The following is a 17343-nucleotide window of genomic DNA, read 5'->3' on the forward strand; positions in this document are numbered from 1 at the left end:
GTTGCTTCCTATGTAAATAAATATTTTGCTCTTGGGTTAAAATGGTTTATACAAGAAACACCCCCGATTGGTGGTGGGGTAGGAATGTTTGTCTGGTGGTGGGCACAATCACTGAGCACTTGTTATATGTTGTGTGTCTGTTTTTTATATTATAAAATCAATAAAAATATTTATTTAAAAAAATCAGTGTTGCTTCCTAAGTGGACAGTTTGATTTCACAGAAGTTTGATTTACTTGGAGTTATATTCTGTTGTTTAAGTGTTCTCTTAATTTTTTTTGAGCAGTATATACCTATGGATACACTTGTCAAGCATATAAAGATGAGTAAAATGCTTAATGGGTAGATATTGAGTACATGATGCTCGTTAACAAGATGATGAAGTGATGGAAAACTTTCCTCTGGTACCTAAAGCATTTAAAAGTACACAAATCCTATCTCTGTAAATATGAGAACAGTCCAGGTAAGAAAATAGGCCCTATAGGGACAGGAGAAATCTTCAATGTCTAAGCAACTGAGATTTGTTCTTTAGTTCTTTCTTTCTGCTCTTGATTTCTCTTAGATGAGCCACAGGACATTAAGACCTCATCCAGGACTCTTGGCATTGTCTGAAAGAGCTAGATTGAGGTCTGGTTACCCCTGAACTGGAATGTTGCCAACTTTCCACTAAATAAATCATGAACGGTCTGCTCAACAGTCCCTGTGGAGCATTGCCATTCACTCCCTTATGCCATTCAAAGAGCCAGGAGGATAGCCAATGCCACAGGTGGGGTCCAGGCAGCTTTGCTGAAATACAATCAGCTTTCTAAGCTGAGAAAGGGGATGGTGGATGTGTGAATGAATCATAGGGGAGGGTAAGACTTAAGGAAACAAATGCAAGTATAAGGATGGAAACCGAGAGTGTGAAACGGAGAGGAAAAAACCCTGAAAATTTCTAAACATTATGCTGGTCTCTTGCCATAGCAAAGATTTGCTTTGCTTTGATTCCTGAACAGATGTATCAAACAGCAAGCAAGGGCCCAGAGAGGGCAAAATAGTTTTAATCAAAGACTTTCTTACAAAAAAAAGACTACTAGCAGGTGACTTTATTTTATTTCCAGGGTATTGTTTCAGTCTTTTCTTCACTGCTTTGCTTTAGAAAATACATAGGTATTATTTCAATACCCAGGGATTCCATGGTGTTGTTCAAACCGTATCCTGCAGGCATTGAGACCTCTTGGGTTTCGTACTTCAGGGAGTTATTTTACCTTGCTTGCATCATTAGTGAAAAGCCAATCTGGACCGGGTCATATGTCTGACCCGATAAGCTCAGATTCCCTCTACATCCTCCGGCTTCAATCTCGCTCCTTCCAATAATAAGATGACTTGATTAGGTTTTGATAGAGAGCGGGGGGGTGAGCTGCGATAGAAGCTGGAGGTCTTTTCCTGTGCCCGGGAGCACTTGGGAAGATCCATTAGAAGCAGGGAAAGCAAAGAGAAAACATGCCCGAAAGAATGGGGGAACAAGGGAGATAAAGGAGGGGAAGAAAGGACAGGAAGCAGGAGAATGAGAGAAAGAAAAGAGAAAGAGGGTGTTTAGTGTGAGTAGGAAAAGTGGCCCCAGAATGAGGAAAACACTGCAGAGCAGGGGGGAAAAATCAATGGGAAAAGGAGCGGGACAGTGGAAGGATTGTGTAGCTGAAGGGTATTCTAAGACACTTGCATTACTTCAGATCTAGAAATATAACTCTATGGCATTCCAGCTGTGCACCTTTGGAGAGGACAAATGCAAGCAGAGCGATCCACAATAGAGTGACATGCAAGTACCATAAGGAACAGAACTGGAGCAGCTGGAAACAGGTGAGAAAGAATTAGGAATATAGGTCAATGTCACACAGGATGGGAGCCAGAAAGGAAGGCCACGGCAGTGGGGAAAGGGGCTGGTCTTTGTCCTAGATCATCTTCCCCAAAGAGCAAGAGCTCCAAAGGAGGACTGTAGCCCTTTGCTAGTCTTCCAACATGTTCTTTTTCCTTCGGGAGACCCGCCGACTGAACAGTGAGACATCACAATTGCAGGCGTCGTCTACTTCCCGACATGCTGCTCAGAGGCAGCCCAAGGGTGGACACTCCCGAAGGACAAGCGGTCGGTCCCACGAAGAAGAGCGGCAATCCATGCAGCGGCCCAAGATCAGGAGCACTTCTGACCCGGCCTCAACCTCTGCCTCTGGACCCGTCTCTCGCACCCACTCCCAGCTGGCTGAGGGAGCAACTTTGCCTGCAACCAAGCCAGAGGATGAACCATTGCAAGACGATGTTGGAAGGACTAGCTTGGCTCACGCGGAAGATAAATGCCTAAGTATCAGGGATATGGAGCTTAGCCTCACCTCTGTCTTTGGGCAGGTATTTATTTATTTTTATTCGATTTTATTCGATTTATAGGCCGCCCTTCAACTCGCGGAATCAGGGCGGCTCACAATGATAAAAATAACACAGTAGATAATAAATACGAGGGTCGCCCAGAACGTAACGCACCACATTTTTTTTCTCAGCCTACAGTAATGGTACGAATGCGAAACTATAGATATACATTATTTGAATTGTCAGGAGTGCATGTGTAAATTTTGTGTTTCTTCAGACAGATAGCGTAGCTGCAGCAGTGTTTCAAACTGGCTTCTGTAAGTGATGTACGTTACAAGCAGCGTGTCGTCATTGAATTTGTCAATGCGGAAAAAGAAACTGTTGGGAACATTGACAAATGTTTGTGTACAGTTTATGGAGAATCTGCAGTCGACAGAAATACGGTTAGTCGCTGGGCACAGAGGGTGAGGCCATTAGAGGTAATTCACAAGGTGCAGAAATGGCTTTATGACCAGAACAAGGAGTGGTACTGACAGGGCATACATGCCCTTGTGTCTCCATGGAGGAAGGCCATAGAACGGGACGGAGATTACATGGAAAAATAGGGAGTGCAGAAGAAACATCATTCTTTCTTGTGTGCAAGTTTCATTGTGTTCAATAAATAATTGTTGCAGAAAAAAAATATGGTGCATTTCTTTCTGGGCGACCCTCATACAATTAAAAAAATAAAATCCACTATTAAAACAATCAATCATACCTCTTTCATACAAATGACCAAAGTGAGGCTCATGATTCCCAGGCCTGCCGGCATAGGTGTGTTTTTAACACCTTTTGAAAGGCAAGGAAAGTGGAAGTGGTGCAAATCTCCAGGGGAAGTTGGTTCCAGAGGGTCGGGGCCGCAACAGACAAGACTCTCCCCCATGGACCTGCCAGTCGGCATTGTTTGGCTGACTGGGCTCAGAGGAAGCCAACTCTGTGTGACCTAATCACTCTCTGGGATATGTGAGGCAGAAGACAGTCCTGTAAATAATCTGGTCCAATGTAAGTAAAAAAAACTGGGAGCAGATGGGGCGAAGCTATGACAAGGAAGAAGAATGGACCATCCACAAGAAGGGGTGGGAGCCTTAAAATCAGGGAATTTGTATTTGAGGTCCAATGGAAGAAAACCTCAAATAAGAGAAATTCCCCAGTTATCAATATTCCACCTTCTATAATTGTAGGGTGTTTTATTTTATCTTTTTATATAAAAAGAACCATTCTAGGCTTTTTTCCTCTTTTTATTTTTTTCATAGCTAGAAATCCTACTTTCCTGCAGTGTCCCAAGTTAGCTCAGGGTTTTTCAGCATTATAAAGCCCTACACAGCGTAGGACCAGGTTACCTACTACAGCAGTGATTTTCAACCTTTTTTGAACTGCGGCACATTTTTTACATATATAAAATCATGGGGCACATTGAGCAGGGGAGGAGTGGGGGGGGGGTGTAAAAAAGTTTGGACAAAAAAATTCTCTCTCTCTCTCTTCCTCCCTTTCGCTCTATTTCTCTCCCTCTTTCTCTCTTTCCCTTCCTTCCTCTCTCTCTCCATCCCTCTTTCTTTCTCTCTTCCTTCCTTCCTCTCTTTTTTGCTCTCTTTCCTTCTATCCCTCCTTCCTGCCTTTATTTCTCTCTCTCTCTCTCTCTCTCTCTTGCTTTCTTTCTCTCTTTCTCTTTCGCTCTCTCTTTCTGTCTCTCTTGCTTTCTCTCTCTTGCTGAGCTTCGCGGCACACCTGACCATGTCTCGCGGCACACTAGTGTGCCACGGCACACTGGTTGAAAAACACTGACCTACAGGACCATCCTCTGCCTCATGTATCCCATCGACCAGTCAGATCCCACAGAGTTGGCCTTCTCCAGATCCTGTCAGCTTTGGCCCTTTGGAGTCAACTCCCTCCAGAGATTCGTGCCACCCACACCCTCCTGGCCTTTCTCAAGGCCCTAAAGACCTGGGGGGCCAATGTCATGAATGGTTAAATTAATAGAATGAATGTAAATGATAGATTTTTAGGAAATTGGGGGTGGGTGGGTTTAGGATATTTTAATATTAGATTTCCTACATGCTTTTTGTACTTTGTATTTATCCTTGTTGTAAGCCGCCCTGAGTCTGTTGAGAAGGGAGGCATGAATGCATGAATGCATGAATGCATGAATGGATGGATGGATGGATGAACCCCACTGCTTCATTCCCTCCATATGGTTGTAGTTTTGTTGAGGACTACATATTGAATATAGTTGGTCAGCCAATTACAAATCCATCTGGTGGTGATGCTGTCTATCCCACATTTTTCTAGCTTACCAAGAATATGTTGTCAAATGCCTTTGTCACTGATCTACTAATTTAGTCACTTTTTCAAAGATTTGTTTGGCATGATCTGTTTTTGATAAACCCATGTTGGCAAGTGATTATAACTTTACTTTTAGTAGATATTCACAGATTTGCTGCTTGATTATCTTTTCCAAGATCTTTTCAGGTATTGAGGTCAGGCTGATTGGTCTGTTTTTCTCGTGGGTCGGTGCACGCATGTGTTTTGGTCCTGATCTTACATGCCCACTGATATGGCTCCATGTGCCACTTGTGGCATAGGTTTGCCATCACGGGCCTAGGGAATGATCAGATAAAAGGGGGCATAGCCAGTGGCGCTACCAGAAAGGGTCAGGAGCGCAGAGCATGTGCGTGCTGGGTGCCCACACATGCCCGGCACAGGATTTGGCTTCTGTGTATGACACACGTGTGCACGATTTCTGGAGATTTTTTGCTTCCTTGCATGCGCAGAAGCAAAAAGGCCCAGAAACCGGTAAGTAACAGCCACTCATCCCTGCTTCCCCTGTCACTCATCCCTGCTTCCCCTGCCTTCGCCCTCGTTCCCCCCGCCACTTGCCCTGCCACGCCGCTCCCCCTTGCTCCCCCCACCGCTCGCCCTGCCACGCCGCTCACTCTTGTCCCCCCTGCTGCTTGCCCTGCCGCACACCCTCGCCCCTGCTTACCTTTCTCCGGTGTTCACCTCCTGCAGGGGCCATGGCACATGCAGCAGGCCGGGTGGCCCCAAATCTGGCTGCGCTGCCTGCTCTGTGTTCTCCCACACCACAGGCATCTCTCCTGTGGCCTGGGAGATCAAAGAGCAGGCCAAAGGGCCAGAGCTTGGGCAGCCCGCTTTCATTGTTGGTCCCAGCTGTCGCTCTAGGCGCACCAGCGAGATTTAGCTGCTGCACATGTGCAGCAAAAATTGCCGGTTTCTAACCCTAATTTTTACCAGAATCATGCCACTTGCCCTTGCTCCCCTGCTCTCGCCCTTGTTCCCCCTACTGCTTGCCCTGCCAAGGCCCTCACCCTTGTTCCCCCCGCTCCATTACTTTATTTGTTATAATACTTTGATTCATTGTATAAATCTGCAAATTGTCTCTGAACAGATGAATGTCAATGAATGTGATTGCTCTAGTGAAGTAGACCCAGAGACAGGGTTTTGAGCAATCGGTACTTTTATTCAGCTCAGAGAACAAGTGACAGCTCAGCAAGGTAAAGTGACAATTCAGCGAGTACCGACTGACTCTGCCTGGAGAAACCGCTCCTTTTATATTTTGCGGTTCCCGCCAAAGCTAGAGCCGGCCGCGTCTGAGCCAATCAGGAGCGACTTCCTGCTTGGGCTCAGACAGCGCTGAAAGAGGAACAAACTATTTACAGAGTTACAAGGTAGCCATTACAGGATACAACACCCCTCCCCTCATAGTTGGACACATCCATCAAGAAAGCCATGTGACAAAGTCGTCCAATCGGTGGGGCCTCTGAGGAGCTCGCGCTGACCTGCGCAGTTCAATTTCTCCTTCGCCACCGACTGTGGAGGATGGCTCGCCGCTGTTCTCCCGGTGTGGCGGACTTGGCCTGGCGGGCCCAACGAAGGCTTCGGAGGACGAGGATGGTTCGGCGTCGCTGGATGGTTCCCCCTGGCCCGATAAGTCTCTTTGCGTGTCTCTTATTTCGGGCAATGTACTAAAGTCTGTTGAAGGGGGAGAGTCCATGTCAGCGGTTTGTGGCAATTGATTTTCTGTTCGCTTCCGAATGTGGTCTATGTGTCGTTTCCACAAACGACCATCCTCTAGTTTAACAACATAGGTCTTAGGTGCATTTTGCTTAACAATAATTCCCTTCATCCAGTTTACATTTCCATCAAAACCTTTTACATATACATTTTGTCCCAAATACATTTCTCTTTCAGGTTTTGTACACATTTGGTTATTATTAACACAGAACCTTGGGTTTAACCTGTCTAGTGGTGACCTCAACTTTCTTCCCATCAATAGCTCTGCAGGGCTTACATGTGTGTGCGAGTTAGGGGTAATGTGTTGGGTGAGTAAGAATTGGTCCAAGTTCTGTTGCACATCCCCAGGGCCTGACCTGCGCAATGCCTCCTTTGCCACCCGTACGTAACGTTCTGCCAATCCGTTAGCCCAGGGCGAATAAGGCGAGATGAGGGCATGCCTGACCCCTAGGCCATCTAGGAACAATTCGAATTGCCTGGCTGTTAGCTGTGGCCCATTGTCAGACACTAAGAGATCTGGGCACCCATGGGATGCAAACAGTCTGCTCAATACCTTGATAGTGGCACTTGTGGTTATGTTGTTCATTGCTATTATTTCCAACCATTTGGAGAAGGCATCAACCACTATTAAAAAATACTGAGACCCCACTGGGCCAGCAAAATCAATGTGGATTCTAGACCAAGGACCAGCAGGCTGTTCCCACTCAGCCGGAGTTGTTTTGGGGGGACTGGGCCGTGACTCTTGGCACGAATCACACTCTGAAACCCAACTTTCAATATCAGCATCCAGCCCTGGCCACCATAAATGCCCCCTTGCCAGGCTCTTCGTCCTGACAATCCCAGGATGACCCACATGTAACATTTTGAGTACCTTTCCCCTTAGGCTTTTGGGGATGATCACTCTATCCCCCCACAGCAAACAACCTTTTACATACGATAACTCAAGTCTCTTGTTTTTAAAATCACACAATTCAGGTTTTACAACATCATTTTGCCATCCCTTTAGAACACAGTTCACCACTTGTTTAAGGATTTGATCTTGCTGCGTGTGTGCAGCTACCTCTTTTGCTGTGGTTAGTGGGTTTTCCTCGAGTTCTATCATTAACACATCTGTGGAAGGAACAGGGTCTTCCACTAAGTCTGTTATGGGGCATCTGCTGAGACCGTCTGCATGATTGATTTCCTTCCCCCCCTTGTGGGTGAGCTCATACTGATACCCTGAGAGGAAAAGAGCCCATCTGATTAGTCTTGGAGACATAAAAGGTGGAGTGGGCTTGTTGGGGGCTAGCAGGCCTAGTAGGGGTTTGTGGTCAGTGACTAGCTCAAAGCTTCTTCCAAATATGTAATTGTGAAACTTCTTTACCCCTGCCACTAATGCTAGAGCCTCCTTGTCTAACTGGCTATAATTCCTTTCTGTGCTGGTCATGGTTCTTGAAAAAAATGCTATTGGGGCCTCTGTCTTATTAGGTAGAACGTGAGCTAGGACTCCTCCTATGCCGTACGGCGAAGCGTCGCATGTGAGCCTAATGGGTAGTGAAGCACTATATTGGACTACTACACTTTTAGAAGTTAATAAATTTTTTATTTGAGAAAAAGCTTCACGTTCAGTTTTCCCCCATGTCCAGCGGGCTTCCTTCTGGAGTAAACGATGGAGAGGCTCTGCTACTGTTGCCTTCTGCTTTAAAAAAACGGAATAAAAATTAAGGAGGCCCAAAAATGCCTGCAACTCATTCTTATCTCGTGGCTCTGGGGCTTCTCTAATTGCTCTCAGCTTCTCTGTTGTGGGGTGGATGCCTTCCTTATCTATTTTATATCCTAGGAATTCTATACTGTTGGTTCCCCAGACACATTTATCAGGCTTGATTCTTAAACCTTTGTCCTGTAACCTCTTAAGTACTTCCCTTATTCTTTTGTTTACTTGTTCTTGGTTTTCCCCTGCAATTAAGATGTCATCAAAGTATGGAATGGCCCCATTTACCCCTGACAATAGGCGTTCCATAATGCTCTGGAATATTCCTGGGGCTATGCTTACCCCAAACTGTAACCTCGTGCATTTGAAAGCCCCCCTGTGCGTTACAATTGTTTGAGCGTTTGCTGTTTGTTCATCGACCGGAAGTTGCTGGTAAGCTTGCGCCAGGTCGATCTTTGCGAACCTTTTCCCCTCCCCCAGGGAGTGTAGCAGTTGTTGCACAACCGGGATGGGGTAGGGGTGGTGTTGGAGTGCCTTGTTTAGGGTCGATTTGTAATCAGCGCAAACTCTTAAAGAGCCATCTGGCTTCAGAGGGGTAACTATGGGAGTTTCCCATGGCCCCTGCTCCACAGGGACCAAAATACCTTGGCTAATGAGTTTGTCCAGCTGTATGTCTAGTTTGGGGAGGAGCGGCAGGGGGACCCTGCGAGGTTTTTGTCTGATCGGTGGGACCTTGGGGTCAATAGAAAAAGATATAGGGGGCCCCTTATACAATCCCAGTGTGGGGCTGAACACTTCAGGGAACTCTTTCACAAAGTTAGGCATATCATAACAGTTTACATTACACACACCCGAAATCTCGATCCCCAGTAGTTCCATCCATGCTAAACCCAGAAGAGAGTGCTTGGCCCCTGTTACAATAAGCATGGGAAGGGTACATTTAACATTCTTGAATGCGATAGGTACATTTGTTGTTCCCAAGACCGAGATTACTCCCCCCTGAAAGTCTCTAATCACCAAAGAGGTTTGATTTAGGTCAGCCTTAGATACATTAGGCATATACAGTTTAAATTTTTCCCAGGGCATGATGGTATATCTAGAGCCCGTATCCAGCTCCATTGAGCAAGGTTGGTTATTGAGTAACAGTGATATAACAATTTTAGCCCCTTTTTTGGTTGCCGTGTTATTCACGGAAAATTGAGAGTTACCTCTATAGTAGTCGCGGTTAGCGGTTGAGTAGTTCCTTTGACCCGCGTTGCGGAATGGTCTCTTTTCTCGCGCTTGGGGGGTCTGGTTTTGAGGTCGCTGGTATTGCGGTGTGGCAAATGTTTCCTCTGGCGCTGTTGCTCTGCATGCGATGGCGATGTGGCCTCTCCGGTTGCAACGGCAGCATGTAGCGTCTCGGAAGGGGCATCGATGGCGCTGGTGATTTCCCCGGCAGCCCGCGCAGGGGGCTGGGTGAGTAGCTCTCAGGTGTCTCGGCTGGTCTTGCACCAGGAGGCAGTTGTCTCCGCTGGGAATTTGTTGGCTGTTGTCTGTTTCCACGGCGCTGGGAGACGCGGAGTCGATTTTTGCAATGAGTTCTCGCCTCCCGTGCTCTTTCAATTCTCTCGCCGCTGCGTCGGCTGCTTCTGCGGTTTGCGCCAGTTTAATCACGGTTTGTAGGCTCGGCTCTTCTTCGATGAGGAGTTTATTTCTCACCGTGCTGCTTTTCATGCCGAAAACCAAGGCGTCGGTGAGGCGAGCTTCCGGGTCTTTAAACTTGCATTGAGCAAGTACCGTTCGAAGCCGCGTTGTAAACTGGCTGATCGACTCGGTTTCCCTCTGAGCCATCATGTGGAATTGATGCCGAAAAACCATGGCTGGTTTGGTCGGCTTGAAATGGCTCGCCAGTTTTTGTTGTAGGACGTCCCACGCTGTGGCTCTTGCTTGTTCCGGTTCGGTGAGAGTTTGGGCAAGTCTACGGATTTCTACGCCGCAGTAGTTAAGGAAAATAGCCCGTCTGCGATCGGCTTCGGCATCCTGCATTCCCGCCGCCTCGAGGAAGATCTCGAAGGTGGCCATGTACTCGTCCCATGTCGATTTCTCGGGATCGAAGAGTTCCGGAGCCTGGCCGATCTGGATTTTGTCCATGTTGCACGCGAAGTTTCTTTCGTCCGTTCGTCGCCAGTGAAGTAGACCCAGAGACAGGGTTTTGAGCAATCGGTACTTTTATTCAGCTCAGAGAACAAGTGACAGCTCAGCAAGGTAAAGTGACAATTCAGCGAGTACCGACTGACTCTGCCTGGAGAAACCGCTCCTTTTATATTTTGCGGTTCCCGCCAAAGCTAGAGCCGGCCGCGTCTGAGCCAATCAGGAGCGACTTCCTGCTTGGGCTCAGACAGCGCTGAAAGAGGAACAAACTATTTACAGAGTTACAAGGTAGCCATTACAGGATACAACATCTAGCATAACACTTCCACTATTTTTCCCGTTTTAAACCTGGGCCTTTTCCCTGTGCAGAGATGGTTTTCAGCAGATTCCGACCAGTTCTGGAGAACCGGTAGTGGAAATTTTGAGTAATTTGGAGAACTGGTAAATACCACCTCTGACTGCCCCTGCCTCCATCTATTCTCTGCCTCCCGAGTCTCAGCTGATCAGGAGGAAACGGAGATTTTACAGCATCCTTCCCTTGCCACACCTACCAAGCCATGCCCACTAAACCACATCATGCCCACCAAGCCACATCCACAAAACTGGTAGTTTAAAAAAATCAAATCCCACCACTGCCCCTGTGTTGTATTTGAATTTTCAATAAGAGGGGGAAGACTACTTTGTGTTAGAAAGGCCTTAAATACTTAAAACAAACAAGCCTGAATTTCTTTGCATGCTTTTATCACTCACGATTGATCGGATTCTCCGCCCCAAATATGCTTTTAAAATAAGCCCTGGATTTGTACCAATTTTCATAAATGCTACAATTGTAGTTTTATTTCTCACTGGGGAATTGCTTAGACAAGATATTATTTTTCCATTTGCAAAATGTCTCTCCCAATTTCTGTCCTGAATTAGTGTTGTGTGTAACAGATGTTGAGCCCCGGTGAGAATGGCCTCGAGTGTCCAAATACAGTGGATTTTACTAACCCATTCCGATCTTGTGCCAGTTGATACATTTGACTGACACTCTTGGTGTTCCATGTGCTACCTCGTACACCCAATGCTGCCAGTAGGGCTACAGCATCTATAATCAGTGGAAGCAGTCCACCCTTGTTGCAAAGGCTTCAAAATGCTATGCTGCAACGTCCTACCAGTCAATGATTACTTCAGCTTCAACCGCAACAACACAAGAGCACGCAACAGATTCAAACTTAATACGAACCGCTCCAAACTTGACTGTAAAAAATATGATTTCAACAATCGAGGTGTCGAAGCGTGGAACTCATTGCCGGACTAAATTGTGTCAACCCCCAACCCCCAACACTTCTCCCTTAGACTCTCCACGATTGACCTCTCCAGGTTCCTAAGAGGCCAGTAAGGGGCGTACATAAGTGCACTGGTGTGCCTTTCGTCCCCTATCCAATTGTCTTTCCTTTCTTTCACCTATCATATATATTTTCTTTCTTTCATATATCCTCTCCCCTAAGTTCATTTTACCCTTATATATATTACTACATGTCTATTTTTCTTCCTATGTATTTGTGTATTGGACAAATGAATAAAATAAACATAAATAGATAGATGATTGTCACAGAGGAGATTATGGCCACATATACTCTGACAGAGAGGGAGGTCAGTTTATGAGCCAGGGACTCTCTGCTTGCATGCCTCTGAGATGGGTTTTTGGAAGGAGGCAAGAGGAACAAACCAGGGATAGTGTTTTCCTTCCTGGGATGCTGCCTGCTTGCCCTCCAGGCTCTGTTTCAGCACCATCTATTATTGAGTTTTGCATAATCCTGAGGATTATGCTACTACTCTACGCCTTTCCCCCTCCACTTACTTTCCCTTAATATTCCAGATATATTCAACAATAAAAACCCTGAAAATCCTCAAAGAGACTAAACCTCCTAAAACAGAATCACTTGTTACTATAAAAAACCCACTGCCACCAGCACCAGCTGCCTGCAGCCCAATGCTCTGCTCTGTGGGATGGGGGGAATTTAGAAGCCATGGGCAACTGCACCAAAACCCTTGGCAAGCGGCTCTCCAAGGTAGGGAGAAAAAGATAAGAGGGGTGGGGGGCCCTCCTCCTCATCCTGTTGCATTCCCATTTTTTTCTGTCTGTCTCCTTGCATGTGGCTGTTGCACCATGTTTGTCTACTTTTCTTGTTTTGCTGTGTCTGTCCATCAATGTCTGGATTTCAGGCCTGAATTCTCTTAGAAAATATAGCAAAGTGTCCCCATTTGGTGAGTGTTTGTGGAAAAACTCTTTTGTTTTGCCTTGTCTCAGACTAACGGGCTTTGAGGTGTCTTTCCAAGATCCTTTAGCACTAAGTTAAAAAAATCTCCCAATTGTTGAACTGTTTTACAGAAGAATAATTCAGGAGGCTCCAAATTTTCTTTCTCCCTGTTTTAATCCTTAGTTTAGTCTATTTCTTGCAACTAGTGAGTGGAGGGAGTGAACAAGTTATAGCCCACGATCATATTGGTTCATGAGATTGGGTCCCATTGTTGCCTTAAGGTCAGTCATCTCCATTCTGGATGACAAAGGTGAGAAGAACCAGCCTGAAACCCAGTATTTGCATGCCATTTTTGTACATTGCTTAGACTATCAAATAAAGGAAAGGGTGAAGTTGAAAACAGAATGGAGGGGGAGATAGTGTTGTGAATTGTTCAGTGAAGGAAACAAAACATGTTTGTTGAATTTTTGTTTAGGTCTAATAGTAGAGAAACTATGTAGCTCAGGGCTGAATTTTTGGATTCTTGAGTTTCTCTTGGTTGTTTTCCTACAGATGTTTCATTACCATGTTAGGTAACATCATCCTTAGGCTTATGTTTCCGCCTGTTGTCAAGAGTCATGTTTATGTAATCATCAAAGGACTCTAATTGTAACTTGGAAATCTTTGATAAGGAGAAAACAGTCAACCAAAGCTAAACAACGACAACAATCAAAAAGAGAAACTGCTGAACATTTTTTTAAAATTTGAAAGCATGAGGGAGATGGTCTCTGTAACCAAATTCTCATGAAAAGGTCAGCCCAGTTTTTATCAGTATAGAATTGCGTAAATAAGCACTCTATATGATTTCCTAACCCCCCCCCCTTTTGGTCAAATTAAAATTGATGATGTGGTGGGCATTTTGGGAGGAGTTTGAAAAATGGAAAGTTGTGGGCTTATGAGGCAAAAAAATAACTACTCAGAATTAGAGCATTCTTTCACACCACCCCACTTTTGAGGAATATTTTACCACATAGTTTTAAAATCAGTTTTACTTCTATTTAACTTGTATATCCACTGCTGGATAGAAAGTATAGACGTTTTAATGCAACAAACGTGAAGGACCATCAGCTTCCATGGTACGATGGAATAAGGTGAAAGATTATATGTTGAGTAGAATTTGTGACGAAAATGTGAAAAATAAACTCCAACCACTCTTTGAATAGTAAACAAATGCAAATTAGAGCTAAGGAAATAAAAGAACATAAACTAGTAAATATTTGAACCCCCCGCAATTGGTGCTGGTGGTGGTGGGTATTGTCAGTTGGGTTATGGGCACATGCACTGTGCACTGTTTTATGTTTGTTTTATGTTATTTTCAAATGTGCAAAACCAATAAAAAATATTTTTTTTAAAACAAACAAATGTGAAGGACATCTGGTTAGGAAAGAAACCTAGTTTGCCGAGAACCCTGTTAAAGATTTGTTGTCCTCCTTGTCAAAGCACAATTCCTTGAGATTCAGTCTAAATTTGTAGGTACAACATGTAGGACAAAAAGCAGAGAGATTATTAGAAAAAATGAGCACACCTACTCTAAAGGTGTTTGCTTTGTTTGGAAAATTATGGAGGACATGTTGTAACCTTCATCTGTTTATTTAAGAGGCTAGAATGAACCCCAGAGTAACAAAATGTAACAACAAGTATCACAACATAGGAAAAGCAAAGCGGCACGGCTAGTGGTCCTTTTAAAAAGTTTTTCCTTGGAGACGTGGCTTTGACAACCGCTTGAATTTCCCAGCTGCGTCTTAACCAATCCGCATCTGGTATGCAGATAGGGTTAATTTACATACATAACAGTGTTATTGTTAATTTCTGTGCTTAAGGCATTAGTGTATGAATCTCTGTAGTGTGACATTTTGGAAAGAGTGGAATAAAATCATGTATATGCACTGAGTAGGTGCCATGAGTATCATCTATGGCCAGGGTGTCAAATTTGTGGCCTGCAGGTCAGATGTGTCACATGCTGACCACACCGATGCCTGGTTTAGCAAAGAGGGGGAGTTGCGATACGTCACATGACAATGCCTTGACAATGTAAGTTTGACACCCCAAATCTATGGTACTGTATTAGGAAAACACGCCTGCTTGTAATCCAGCATGGACCCTGCTGTGCTGGTGTTACAAACAATACTTTTGACTCCCACTTAGGATTCACTGAAAGGTTGTGCAGGTTGAAATATACTGTACCATCAGCTGGCTGACATCAATTGAGGAATGTGAAGTATTTCTCAGCTGGTAAAATTGGTATTCTTTGTATTCTTTGTTGCTGGGTCCTACGAGAAGTGGAATAGGTCTAGAGTCATTGAGTTTGTTGTTGACGAAGTTGTAGAAGGCTCGGTTAGATCTGGTATGAAGGAGGTTTTCCTCTTGTTTGCTGTGATAGTTGAGACATTCTGCTTTTATTTGATGGCATATGCTTTTGTAGCGGCTTTTGAAGTTGGTTACTTGGCCTTTTTTGCTTTTATGCCAGAGAGATCTTCTTTTGGTTTGTAGTTTCTTTATCGAGACAGGTAAGTTATTTTTTCTTTTACCTCTGTATGAAGTGAGTGGTACATGTAGTCTGATAAGTCTTTTAATTTAGAGTAAGAACGTGTTGTAGAGATCATCAATGGTGTTGCAGTTAGAGAACAAAGATTGCCAGTTAAGAATTGAGAGATTGGCATCAATGAGTTCATAGTTGGCTTTCCTAAAATTGTACTTGGGTGTCACGTTATTCAGGTGAGTGTTTCTCTGTTGTTCCTTGTTTTCCTTTTGTATTCTTGCTCCCCCCTCAACTGTTATTTCCTTTCCATTACATTCTTTCCTTTCCTAGAGTTCCCCAAGAGTCGGGAATCTTAAGCCCTTGGGTGTGATAGGATAGGGCCTTTAATCAAAGATACCTAATTGCAGGCTATTGTGAAGGAGAATAAGCAACCTTCTGAAGCTCTTGACTCCCCAACCTCTTCTAACAGCAAGCTGGATGAAATGGCTGAGGGCACACAGTATCCAACTTTGCAGAATTACTCAATGCTGCATGGCTTGGTGGGGCCGGCCTGCATCTTCTTGCGCCAGAGCATCGCCATCTCATTGATCGTACGTACTCCGCTTCTCCTGTAGCTGCCACCATATCTCCACTTTCCGCAATGACTCTCTCAGTCCTGTCGGCATGATTCTCCTCACTTACCCTCTGTATAGTTCCCCCACCACTCCATTATGAATTAGTTAATATTATTTTATATTATTTTATTATTATATTATTATTATTTTACTGAAAGAGTAGTAGATGCTTGGAACAAACTTCCAGCAGACGTGGTTGGTAAATCCACAGTAACTGAATTTAAACCTGCCTGGGATAAACATATATCCATCGTAAGATAAAATACAGGAAATAGTATAAGGGCAGACTAGATGGACCATGAGGCCTTTTTCTGCCATCAGTCTTCTATGTTTCTATGTTTCTAGTTCAACCTTCAGAGTCGGAAATCCCACTTTGCAGCTTTTTCTGCATACGAATGATAAAGCCATGGATGTATAGAAGGGTCCTTCAGTGATTTCATGGCCCCAAACCTCAGAAACTGGAAATATTAATTAATAATTAATAAGGATAATTTAATAATAATAATAATTTATTAGATTTGTATGCCGACCTTCTCCAAAGACTCGGGGTGGCTCACAACACAATACAAAATGTACAAAACCAATATTAAAAACCAGATTAAAACCCTTATCATAAAAAATTAATCACACAACCCAAGCAAACCATACATAAATCATAGTAGCTAAGGGGCCTATCAACTTCCCCAAGCCTGGCGAAATAGGTGGGTTTTTAGGAGCTTGCGCAAGGCAAGAAGGGTAGGGGCAGTTCTAATCTTCGGGGGGAATTGATTCCAGAGGGCCAGGGCTGCCACAGAAAAGGCTCTTCCCCTTCGTCCCGCCAGACAGCATTGCTTAGTCGATGGGACCCGGAGAAGGTAAACTCTGTGGGACCTAACCGGTCCCACATATGTGGCCGTTTCGTGCATATTATGTTACTTGCATGCCCGATAAATCAATAATATTTACACCATGCAATAAAAGAGGGAAATGAGGTTTCTGGGGTTCGATGCTAAAGACTGTGATGGAAAGCAAAGCTCTTAAGGCTACTTGATAATTTATGAAAAAGACAGTTTCCTATTTTGAGACTCCACAACGAGCAGATCAATCTTTTAATAGCCGCTTTTGAACGATTCTCCAACTAGGGGAACCCTTTTAGCATATTTTAACATAAATTAAGTTAAAATATTGCCATACTTTACTTGCTCAATCTCAGGGTCCACAAAACACCCATTTTAAAAAGGAACTACAATCCACACCCACCCATGGGTTACCCTTCTTTCCACATATGATATAGGCTGGCAGTCTTTCTCCTCATCTCAAGGTTCCCAGAAGAACCCTGGGAAAATGTTTTCCTTCACCTTGGCTGATTCACAAATTACCTGCCACTTTGCTGGAGGAATGAGAAAAAAAGCTGTCCTGAACTGTGATGAAAATTACACCTGTGCTCCTCTTCTCGGTGTGTCCCCAAGGGCCCCTCACTCTATGTTGACCAATAGTGGCCCCCACCAACTCTTCTTCACCAGCAGGCATCTGAATCGCTCCTCATTCTTCCCTCACCACCCACTAAGAAATTTTATATTTCAGCCTTGTTTCCAAAGCATCCAATCCAGGGGTGGGTTCCACTTTCCTTCGCCACCAGTTCGCATTGCGATATTACACACACACAAATCCCCTCATGTGAATTCACTTCTGCGCATGCTCAGAAGAGGCTTTCAGCCCAAAACACAGCTGAGGAGCTGTTCAGCTGTGCTTCGGACAAAGAA

The 17343-nt window shown here is 44.6% G+C and overlaps 1 protein-coding gene across 1 annotated transcript in view; it reads left to right on the forward strand.

The window, feature by feature from the left end:
- The first annotated feature begins 1996 nt into the window (after window positions 1–1996).
- Window positions 1997–17343, forward strand: part of LOC139158748 (calcium-binding protein 2-like) — a 35723-nt gene continuing 20376 nt past the window's right edge. Inside the window, exon 1 of the mRNA XM_070736079.1 lies at window positions 1997–2377. Within this exon, the coding sequence (XP_070592180.1) occupies window positions 1997–2377 (381 nt within the window). The remainder of the gene's footprint in view (window positions 2378–17343) is intronic.

The sequence above is a fragment of the Erythrolamprus reginae genome, chromosome 1 (assembly GCF_031021105.1).
Source record: "Erythrolamprus reginae isolate rEryReg1 chromosome 1, rEryReg1.hap1, whole genome shotgun sequence".
In the NCBI taxonomy this organism is placed as follows: Eukaryota; Metazoa; Chordata; class Lepidosauria; order Squamata; family Dipsadidae; genus Erythrolamprus; species Erythrolamprus reginae.